The sequence below is a fragment of the Chiloscyllium plagiosum genome, unplaced genomic scaffold, assembly GCF_037043375.1.
Source record: "Chiloscyllium plagiosum isolate Xiang-an unplaced genomic scaffold, Cpla_swu_hap1 HiC_scaffold_20, whole genome shotgun sequence".
NCBI lineage: Eukaryota > Metazoa > Chordata > Chondrichthyes > Orectolobiformes > Hemiscylliidae > Chiloscyllium > Chiloscyllium plagiosum.
Window position 1 is genome coordinate 34,143,941 of NW_028270158.1, and position 12,080 is coordinate 34,156,020.

A 12,080-nucleotide genomic window follows, 5' to 3' on the forward strand; every position below is an offset into this window, starting at 1 on the left:
GTGCAGATACTTTGGAGGGATTTGTACCTGGAGGGGATTGCTAAGATGGAGAGGCCATGGATGGATTTGAAAACATGAGCAGGAATTTGAAAATCAAGTTGTTGAAATTAGCATTAGTCAGCAGCTACAGAATGGGACTTGATGCAAGGCAAATCACAGGCTAAGTTTTTCATAACCTCAAGTTTAAAAAGGTTTGAACTAGTTGGCTAGTTAAGTGCTGAAGTTGTTACATTTAGAGATCACAAAGGCATGGATGCAAGTTTCAACTGCAGATGAGCTCAGGCAGAAGCAAAATCAGGCAATGGTAGGAGGTGAAAATACGCAGCCTGAATGATGATGAGGATATTTGGTTGGAAGCGCATCTTGAGGTCACGTTTGACACCAAGGCTGTGAACAGGTATCAGCCTTAGACAGTTGCCAGAAAGTGAAATGGAGCAAGTGGTAAGACAACAGTGTGTATTAGGAATTGAAGACAACGACTTCAGTTTTCCTAATAGTTAAAAAAAGGAAATCTCTGCTGATCCAATACTAGATTTGACCAAGCAGTTAATTAAGCAAAAGAAATAGAGAAGTGGTGGTGAGGTAGAGCCACAGTAAAGCTCAGTATCATCAACTTAGTGAATTCCGTCTGAAAATCATCAAGGACTACTTTTATGGGGGCTCTTGAGCAAAGAGAGCTGGCTTCAAGTCCCAACTGCTCTAGAAATGTCATAATATGTCTGAACAAATTGAATAAAAAATATCTTGGTCCTTCATTTATCTTCAGAAAGCTCAAATTTGTGAAGTGCAGCTTTTCACTAATCATGCAAGCAGCTTTGTTTTGACCCTGCAATTCTAGATGCATTTCTGATCAAAAATAGTTCTGATTCAACATGATAACTCTGCAGCCACTAACAACTACAAATCTAAGCTGAACAAAAACCTCAAAATGGAACAATGTGCGAAACGTAGAATGGCAACGTACTTTCAACATGTGCAAATGCACAGAAAGGCCCTCGAGGACAGTATCCTGTCTGCCGCATATCATTACATTTTGTAGACTTGTAGATCTAGAAAGGAAGAAAAAGATTTATGACAAGAAAAATTGATATGTCATTTAGATGTTTAATTTATCATTTAAACCATATTGACCAATTTCAATGCTCTTTGATTCGGCCTTGAACCCTCCACACTGACCTTGAAATTTCTAACACTTGATAGAAACAGAGAAAATAGAAGTAGCAGCCCTTGGATCCTACTCTGCCATTCAGTTCTTTGAGCTTACTCACCTTCCAACTCAACAGCCTGTTCGCATTTTTCACAGCATTTCCTTTAACCACCATTGCTAAATCCAACTTCTTGAAATCATACAATGTTTTGGCCTTGACTGCTTTCTGTGGTAAAGTTGAAAAGTGTGGCGCTGAAAAAAATCAAAGCAGGTCAGACAGCATCTGAGGAGCAGGAGAGCAGGAATTTCTGATGAAGGGCTTATGCCCGAAACGTTGACTCTCTTGCTCCTCGGATGCTGCCTAACCCGCTATGCTTTTTCCAGTGCCATACTTTTGGATTCTTGACTCTCCAGCATCTGCAGTCCTCACTTTCTCCTAGTTGCTTTCTGTGATAGGAAGTGTCACAGCATCACCACTCACTCAATGAAGAAATTCCTCCTCATCTCAGTTCTAAACGGTTTACCCCATATTCTTAGACCGTGACCCCTAACTCTGCTTCAAATTAAAAATGTTTGTTGCATTTAAGTATGTGCATGACTTCACTCGCTCCCTGTTGCTTAACAGCCCTAAATATCTCCAGAACACTCCAGCCTTTGTGTATCACTCACTTTAGACTTGAAGCAAATTCTTGAGAACAAGCTATATATATAGGCAATGTGCAAAAACTCATCTAATCTGATATGTAGTATTATTAGCTCCTCTTCCACATCATAGCCAGAATGGGGAGAGCTCAGTGCATTTTTTAAAATCAATTTTCAATTCAAAGACATCTCAATATATATTGTGTCAGGAAATGTTCTGACTAATAACTGGCATTAGTAACCAAGTCAGAGGATATTGATATACTGTACATCAATAAGTCTGACCAATGCGGAAACAACAAAATGCTAAATGATCTTTCTCAATTATATCTAATTTCTGGGTTTTTTTTTTCAAAAATGGATAGGTTAAAGTTGACGAAAAGTACCAAGAGTCCTTCATTACTCAGCAGGTTCTTGCTGTCCTTCAGTTTTATGTCTCAATTCCATCTCTGGATGTGCACATAAGTTATATTTTTATCACTTCCATTTTAACACTCAGAGTTAAACATCTTACACCCTTAAAATGGAGTAGATTCACTGAAGCGATAATAAACCTTGAAGAATAATTATATAATATATAATCCAGCTTTGGACCTGAGAGCAGGAGCAGAAGATTTGACAATATTGCTGATTCGTGGTCCTGAAACAAATCCTCTCATAAAATAAAAACAAAAGAAGCTGTAAATCAAACAAAAACAGAAGTTGCAGGAAAAGCTCAGAAGGTCTGTCACAACTTGAATCACAGCAGCAAGTATGCACCTTCAACTGTCATGCAGTGACAAAGCAATCAGTGTCCATTTTAAGATGCCCAGAGTAGGTTGCACACATTTCGAAAGTGTGGAATGTGCAGGAAATCTCCAAGTCTTTGCTTGCACTGTAAAGAATTTATTTAGCAGACAAAATAAATTAAGATGACCAGCATAAGCATTAGCATTGGACCTTGCTCACATTGAGTCCAATAATTCTTGGACTAATGATCAGACGAAATGCAGCTAACTGGTCAACTCAAAATCAACTGGTGTATTACTTTGCAATTCCTATTGGATTTATCATCAAATGTTGCAAGTGATGAAATGAAAGAGACTGCACATTTATATTGCTAGCTTCAGATTTACTGGGGATCACAAATACTATACAGGTAACAAGTTACTTCTGAAGTGTAGTCACTACTGTTTTTATATGGGGGAGAAAAGGGACAGCCAATTTGAAATCAGCAAGGTTTCACAAACAACAGTGAAATGATGTCCAATGATTTTTTTTTGATGACTGTGGTAGCAGATGAGCCAAAGCAGAAAATTCATCTGTTCAGAGCCAATGCTGTTGCATGTTTTGCATTCTCTTGAGAGAGCAAAATAACTTGTTCTACTCCAGAAAGCTGGCAGTAAAGGTTAGAACTGGGGCCAACTTTTGCACAATTTTATAAGCTTTCATTGGCTGAAATATGCATTACAAAATATGCATCTCCAAAGCCAAACGCTACAGTTTCAGTCTGCTCTTATTTATAATGCTTTAAATGGCAATAAATAAATTCCCAGTGAATGCCTACTACTTGCATGCAATTAACAGAACCAGTGTCTCATCTGAAAGAGGGCTTCTGTGACAATGCAGGACTCCAGTGAAGTGGAAGGGGAAAGTACTTCTATCTGCAGGTCAGTTAGTTCAGTTGGCTCGCTGGCTCACATGCGTTTCAGAATAAAACCAACAGCACAGGCTTGATTCTTGCCCTGGCTTAGGGGCACGAGACCAGACTCCTCACCAAGCCCAAGAGAATGTAAGAAAATGGCAAACCATCAAAGAAAGAAACTGCCAAGGAAACAGATCAGGATGAAGCATCAGCAGATAATAAGCCAAAGATGAGTGAGTAAGTATGGAATAAATGGTTATTACCATGACCCAGATAACTGTACCCAAGTTATCTCACATCCATGTCATAATTCATCATCCTTAATCAAACTTCTGAAACTGTACATTTTACAGTCTTACCTCTGGATGAAATTGCTGCTCAGTGCGGGAGTGACAGTACTGGCAGTTATCTCCACTCTCACATTTTGTTGGCTCTCCCCATTCATCCCCATGTTTGACATTAGGACACGGAGTTGACCTACAAATGAGAGAAAGGAGGAAATTATTCTGTAGTGTACAGCAATGCAATGCATCCTGAAGAGGAATTGTAGAGATTGCCATTTATGCATAAGCACAACTTTCAGTGTATTACTATATTCCTCATGATTTGATGATATCCAATATCTTACATGGAAATAAATTTACCAAAGGAGGAATTTGTTTATATACTGATCTGTATCACACTTTCTATTAGTTTACTATCACCACTCATTGTGTGCTGGAAATTAATGTCACCATTCCTGGAGTTTTTACAAACATGGAAAGAATTAATCAAGCCACCTAAAGTCCCATTTTACCTGACTGATGAGCACAGGTTAAAATATTCATCAAGCTTCTGTACTCAAAAAAGAAAAGCTATTTCATAAACAATGGCATGAAAAGAAACTCATTACTAGCATATGTTACAACACAGCAGTGAACTTTTCTATTAGTTAATCCAAACACCCAGAAAAGCTCACCTTGCCTCATAATTTGTTAAAATATGAGTGACAGAGAACTCAACAAATTCCACTATTTAAAAAAAATCAATTGAAATTTTTTTGCTCTAAAAGTGAACATTAAACGACTGAGCCCTCCTTTCTCTTAACTGCTTATTATCTGCCTCCAACTCGATAACAATATGCTATTCCAATAAGATACGTAATTTCAAAACCACTCAGTTGCTGTCCTCTTCTGTGATTTCACTCTTCTGGCTGCTGAATTCACTGGGTCGTCTTTTTTTCCTTTTACTGTGAATGTTTCATGTGAAAAGGTACCTTTGATAGAGAGAGTTTCCTAATTTCATGGAGAGCAAGATGTTAGATCTCCATTTCTTTCTAACCCGATGGCAGTTGCTCTCTTTATCATTTTCAAATGTCTGCATTTTTATAGCCCCAACATCGGATTGTCTCATTGTTTTGCCAACATTGAAACAATGAACTCAAAATTGATTGGCTTTTAGTAACCTGGAGCAGAAATTAAACTGATTGGTTAAATTTGAATTATTGTCAAAACAGCAATCAAAACTCAGTTATCCAATTCACAGCCAGATGTTACATATTTTCAATTTTCCAGTACACTGCCATCTGGTCATATACACAGGTGCTTGTAAGCTCTCAGTTCAGAACAGCATTCACTTTCTCCGAAAGGTGCAGTACACACCTTCAACTTCATAACACAACTTTCTATAATTGAATGCAGCCTGCCTCTTACATACACAAACAGACACAAAAAAAATTATAGATGGGGATAGAACTTAAAAATACAAAAAAAAAAATCAGTAGAGTGTAGTTCTGACACTCGTCTGGATTACAGGCATTGACGGGATGTTTTCTTTCAGTTCCCTTCAAGTTCTTCTTAATGTTTCCACAACCTTCTTAAAAAATGATTTTCAACCTTTTGTTCAACAGTTGAGAAGTTGTGCTATGACATGGGAACAACAACCAAATCAAACTGGTCTCCCTACTTCTGTATTCACAATACAGTAGAATTAAAACCTTTGGAGACCCTCAAAATTGACCCCAATAGTAAATAACCAAGCTTTGTGAATAATCATATCCAGACATCAGGCTGGGAGATCAAACAAAAGACTTAGCAATTTATTAACTTAAAAATCACACAACACCAGGTTATAGTCCAACAGGTTTAATTGGAAGCACACTAGCTTTCGGAGCGACGCTCCTTCATCAGGTAATTGTTAACAATACAGTAACTTTAACTGAGCAAAATTAAACCAAGTAATTTGATTCGTGTCTATGATTTAAATCTAATAACTTCTGTTTTCAGCCCCATTCACACAAAAGACAGAGGCAAACACACAGTTAAGGGATAAATTTTGAAAAAAGATCAAAACTGGGCAGGTTACTTAAGCTGTTTTCATGATGCATTTTTCCATAAACATAGATGATTGTTTCCTGGTTGACTTTCTGAAGACTTTGTAGTTCACTGAAGTGGATTCAGTAACTTATAGCTTAGTTTCTATTCAGGGAACTTCTAATAGCTGATAATAGGGAGCTTTCAAATCTTCATGCTGGAGCAGCAACAGCTAAACTCCTTGCCCAAACACAGTCCAAAACTCTAGTTCCTTCCTCAGTTTAACCATTAAACTCCCTCCCAGGCTTGCTGGCATCAATTTCCAGGCACTGACCTTGTTGATAGCCTTATCAGCTTAAATATCTGCTTAAACATACTGCATTCCCAATGTCAAAAATGTCTTTGGAATCCTATGAGTGAGAACCAACGGGCAATTAACACCAGGTCTATTCTTACAAACAAAATGACAACTGTTTGTTTCTTTTTTGTTAACATAAAACTACGGCCCACAGTCCAAAGGTCGTCCTCAGTTCACATTCACGGCTCCAAATCAAAATTCAGAACAGAGTAAAACAAAAATAATGAACACTTAGTGCAAGTTCTAACAGTTGGAGTACACCTGAACAGCCACCAGACACAGACAGAGAGACAGACGGACACACACACACACTTCCTGCTTGAAAACAAATCAGAAGTCCATCACTTGGTTAAAAAAATGCCCCTGCATCATTTTCACCAGTCTTCTCACTGGCATCTACATGGCAATATGGAATATTGCCCAACTACATGATGTTCACAAAATCAGGTCAAATTTAACCTGCTCAATTATCACCGAAGTGATGGAAGGTGTCATTAACAGTGCTACAAAGTGGACCTTTTCAGCAGTAACCTGCTCATTGACATTCAGTTTTGAATTCAGAGCCACCCAGCTCCTGACTTCAATCCAACCTTCATCCCTCTACGCTCCTAGATTAATGAGTTCAACACACGGAAATCTCCTTCCTTGATCTAAGCATGGATCGAAGCATAGAGCTCACCTCAAACAGGAAAATGAGAATGATTACCCTTTGCTTCAAGGCCACACCTCAGTGTTGCATCAAACAGCCTATATAAAACTGAAGTCAACGGGAATAAGAATAAGAATGAAAATTCTCCATTACTTGACTCAATGGAAGATGACTATGGCTGTTGGAGAACAATCATCTCAGTCCCAGAACTCTGCTACACGAGATTCTCAGGGTTTTCAGTTTCATCAATGACTTATCTTTCATCATAAAGTCATAATTGGGGACGTTCACTGATGATTGCACAATGCTCAGCAAGAGGATTGAGTCAGAATCACAGATGTACAGCACAGAAATAGACCCTTCGGTCCAACTCGTATCTGGTCAGCATGGTGGCTCAGTGGTTAGCATTGCTGCCTCACAATGCCAGGGACCTAGGTTTGATTCCAGCCTTGGGTGACTATCTGTGTGGAGTTTGCACATTCTCCCGGTGTCTGCGTGGGTTTCCTCCAGGTGTTCCGGATTCCTCCCACAGCCCAAAGATGTGCAGGTTAGATGAATTGGCCATGCTAAATTGCCCAGAGTGTTCAGGGATGTGAAGGTTACTTGCATTAGTCAGAAGTAAATACATGGAAGGGGAACAGGTCTGGATTGGTTACTCTTCGGAGGGGTTTGGTGTGGACCTGTTTGGCCGAAGGGCCTGTTTCCACACTGTAGGGACTCTAATTACAAATTAATCTCGTCGCATTTGCCAGAATTTGGCCCATATTCCTCTAAACCCTTCCTATTCACAAAGCCATCCAGATACCTTTTAAATGAGGTTATTGTACCAGCCTCCACCACTCCTGGCAGCTCAATCCATACTCTGTGTGAAAACGTTGCCCCTTAGATCCCTTTTTAAAAAACTTTCCCTTCTCACCCTAAAGCTATACCCTCTATTCCGGACTTTCCTTCGTAGATAATGAAACAGTTCTGTGTCCACTGTAAAAAGACATGGGCAACATTTGCACTTGGGCTGACAAATGACACATATCGTTTGCACCATACAAATGCCAGACAATGACCATCTCCATCGAGCCATAAAATTAATATCACTGACATGCCAACCATCAATATCCTAGGAGTTTATTGTTATTAAGAAACTAAACTACAGCAGCTTAATAAATATTGTAAATAACATCGCCAGGCTCTCCAAAGCCTATTCATTATCTACACAGCACAAGTCAGGGGTGCTATGGAACACACTCAACTTGCTTAGATATGTACAGCTACAAACTATAAACTAATTTCATTGAGAATTTTTTTTTGATTTTAACAAAAAGTATTTTCTCATTGATACATAAATAAAAATTGTCTGCTTATTTACAGAACGTCGATGTCACTCAGTCGGCCAGCATTTATTCCTCATCCTTAATTGCTCAGAGGGCAGTTAAGAATCAACCTTGCTGGGAATCATATGCAACTCAGAACGATGTAAATATGGCAGTTTCCTTCCCTAGGATATTAGTGAACAAGGTCAGTTTTCCTAACAAATGGCCATGGTTTCACGGTCATCACTGGGCCATCACTTCCCCTGCAATACTACGGATATTGTGTTTCCCCAAAAAACAGTAGTTTATTAACAAAAGCAATGAAGATAAAATAAATGAAACCTAATTATCTACTTTGAACACAAATTCAAAAGATTTTTAAACATACAGTAAAAGTATAAATTGCAAAAGCAACACCTTTTGCATAGCGCTCAAATCACACTCCAGGTAAAGTGCCTCAAAATACTGAAAAATATCACTTGCACATCACTCAAACCTGAGTTCCTGGCTCAAGAACTTTAACAGGATAAAGTAACTTGTGATTTTAACTTATACACTGGAACTGCAAATAGCTTTTCCTGGAGCTATTACATATCTGAACATAAAGTACTCAGCTTCAAGTAAGCTCTTCATGGCTTTATCCCAATACTTTTGATCTGGAATTATTATTCTCTTCAGATCCTGGTCTATAAAACTACCTTCATCCAAGGATTGCTCAGGACTGCTCAAAAAGTCAAAGCAAAATTAAAAATAAGTCTAAGCTTAGTGTTTCCTCTACAATTAAGAAAATCTCTCCAAAATGAAGTTTAACCTTTCTTAAATGTTTTTATTTTGATCAGTTATAACATACTACCCTTGTAAATACAAGCTACTAATTCTAAAGTTAGGCCTCAAGAATGGCTTTCATAAATCATGACCACAGAAATATTAAACAGTTAATTCTTAACTTTCAACACAAAATCCACATTACAAATGCAAAAATCCAAAAAAAACAGAACTTTCAATAATTCATATTAAAATAAAATAAATCTCGGTCTCCATCACTCCTCCCCCTAATATTTACAGTCTGTTAAATTTCAAACCAGAAATTCCCATTTTCTGTCCTACTCTTTGACAGTGAATGGCTTCCCATTCAGCCGTTATAGTTACTACTTTAACACATCAGAATTGACAAAGCTTTCCAGTGAGGTTTATGCCCAGAAAATGATGTTGAAAGTTGCAGACAAAGCCACTGAGCAGTCAGTGAATATGATAATTTAATTAAAATGGAAACTTTTAGGATAGGCAGTTAAAAAGTGCCTAACCAACTGCCTTATTCTTAACAAGCTCCCTGCCAGATTGCACAGAACGTATGGTTGTGTTTTAATTTGGTATAAAAATCACAATTTGAAGTGATACTTCAAAATCTAAAAAAAACACTCAACGTATGCTCTAAATATTACAAATGGATATACCTTGGCAGGTAGTGGTGAGGGGTTAATGGTCAGATACAAGTCAAAATTATGAGGAAACAAACAGCCCTGCCTGCAAGAATAAAATAGATTCTTTACCTGTATTTAAATTTTCTAGGGTTCCTTCTTCTGTCCCGGCTGTTATGATAATGAGGGCAGGCATAGCCTTGTCGACAGAGTCGAGGTGGCTTATTACACTGTTCGGTCTTATAATTTGCTAGTACAAAGTTTGTTTCTGTAAAATAAATATATTTTGTCATAGCTAAAAAGTCCAAAATATCTGAAGTATATTCTGCACTTTTGAAAACTGAATTTTGTTGAAAAATAAAAAAAAATCCATACAAGTGCATGAACCCACCCAATATCTCATATTTAAATATTCATTGCATTGCACTGAAGCCCTTACTTAAGTACATTCCAACATCAATATAAAAAAGTGGTATTATAATTCTTTTCATCAGCTATCTTGACAACTATACATTCTGCCAAGGAAGCATAAAACAAAAATATCATTCCATAAGAGTTTTCTTTAATGGAAAATGCAAGTGGAAGAAACAGTTCTGACCAATTTAAAAGAATTCTAAATTGCAAGAATAGAACTACGTGGTGTACAGATCTCACTACATTGGTTTGGAGATGCCAAAGATCGTATGAGGAAAGGCTGAGGCACTTGGGGTTGTTTTCATTGGAGAAAAGAAGGTTTAGGGGTGACTTGATAGAGGTGTACAAGATGATTAGGGGTTTAGATAGGGTCGACAGTGAGAATCTTTTTCCACGTATGGAGTCAGCTATTACAAGGGGGCACAGCTTTAAATTAAGGGGGGGTAGGTATAGGACAGATGTTAGGGGTAGGTTTTTTACTCAGCGAGTCGTGAGTTCATGGAATGCCCTGCCAGTAGCAGTGGTGGACTCTCCCTCATTATGGGCATTTAAGCGGGCATTGGATAGGCATATGGAGGATAGTGGGCTAATGTAGGTTAGGTGGGCTTGGATCGGCGCAACATCGAGGGCCAAAGGGCCTGTACTGCGCTGTATTCTTCTATGTTCTATGCCGGTGTTGGAGTGGGGTGTACAAAATTAAAAGTCACACAACACTAGGTAACAGTCCAACAGGTTTAATTGGAAGCACACTAGCTTTCGGAGTGCTGCTCCTTCATCAGGTGGTTGTCATCCCCATAACCCTTGATTCCACTATCCTTAAGAACTCTATCCAACTCTTTCTTGAAAGTATCCAGTGAGTTGGCCTCCACAGCCTTCTGGGGCAGAGCATTCCATACACGCACACTCTCAGGGTGAAGAAGTTTCTCCTCAACTCTGTTCTAAGTGGCCTACCCCTTATTTTTAAACTGTGTCCTCTGGTTCCTCCAAGAATAAGCAGAATAATAAAAATCATCAGGAGCTTACAATGCACCTTCAATTTGTTTAAATACGTTGCATGAAATTACCAATTCAAAATTACTTACCTTTTGTAATTCATAAAATGTGTAACTAAATGTACGGAACGAGTAAGGTCCTAAATAGCTCTGTTAAATTATAAACGATGAAAAGGAAAGCACAAGCGTCATTCTCCAAAGTTCAATTTTTGAATTTTCATTATTTTCACGTTCGCTCCACAGATTCGCCCCTCCATATCTCTAATCCCCACCAGCCCCATAAAGTTTGAAAAAGCTTCCTCCAAATCTGACATTTTCCATCAATCTTTACTTTCAATTGATCCACTGTTGGTGACTGTACTTTCAGTTATCTTGGTCCTAACTTTCATTCTGTCCTAGGCCACTATTTTCTTCTCTGCGTTCAATGACTCTGCTCGAAACCTCCCACTTTAACTTATAGTTAGGTCTGGGTTCATTTGATCATTTTCCTGTGAAGTGGCTTGCTATTGCTATTGAAAATGAAGTTATTGAAAAATTGACAAGCTGTTGTCAAGATGTAAATGGTGAGAAAGGTAGAGAACAAGCTGCTGATAAAAAACATCAAACTCAAGGTTGCATGGTAAAGGACAGATTGGTCCATCCCTCAGCAAAAAGAGCTTTTCCACTGTTTATTTAGCTTATGTTACACACAAGTGCACAGGTGACAGTGCTTCACTTTGCCCTGCTTGTTATATTACGGTTAACATTCTTGTTGTGGAATTTTAAACCTATTTCTTTATGCATTTATAACTGTGACAGAACTAAACATAAATCCAGGTAGCCAGAATCCAGAATGCCATATTAGCAACAAGAAAAGAAAGTGGCACTAACATTCTGCTTTCTTGAGGAATTCAGTGGATCTTGATGAATGAATACTATAACTTAAATCAATGCCCTACAGTGAACTCTTTAATTTGAAAACAGAGCAATCTTAAGTGCAATCATAGTGAGAGATATACAGCATGGAAACAGATTCTTCAGTCCAACTCGTCCATGCCAACCAGATATCCTAACCCATTTGTCAGCACTTGGCCCATATTCCTCTAGACCCTTCCTATTCATATACCCATCCAGATGTCTTTTAAATGCTGTAATTGTACCAGCCTCCACCCACTTTAGGATTGTATGGAGATAGTAGTTGAACAATTTTAATTGGAAATGTGTACTTTTATGTGCTATCCAGCAAAGATTATATGTTA

At 38.2% G+C, this 12,080-nt stretch overlaps 1 protein-coding gene across 3 annotated transcripts in view; it reads right to left on the reverse strand.

Moving 5' to 3' along the window:
- The window catches only part of unkl (unk like zinc finger), a 141,689-nt gene that overhangs the window by 65,673 nt on the left and 63,936 nt on the right, over positions 1-12,080 (reverse strand). For all 3 annotated transcript variants that reach the window (XM_043711635.2, XM_043711634.2, XM_043711632.2), the window contains exons 5-7: positions 9,569-9,704; positions 3,773-3,890; positions 965-1,049 (exon numbers count right to left, since the gene is read on the reverse strand). In XM_043711635.2, coding sequence (XP_043567570.1) covers positions 965-1,049; positions 3,773-3,890; positions 9,569-9,704 — 339 coding nt within the window. The remainder of the gene's footprint in view (positions 1-964; positions 1,050-3,772; positions 3,891-9,568; positions 9,705-12,080) is intronic.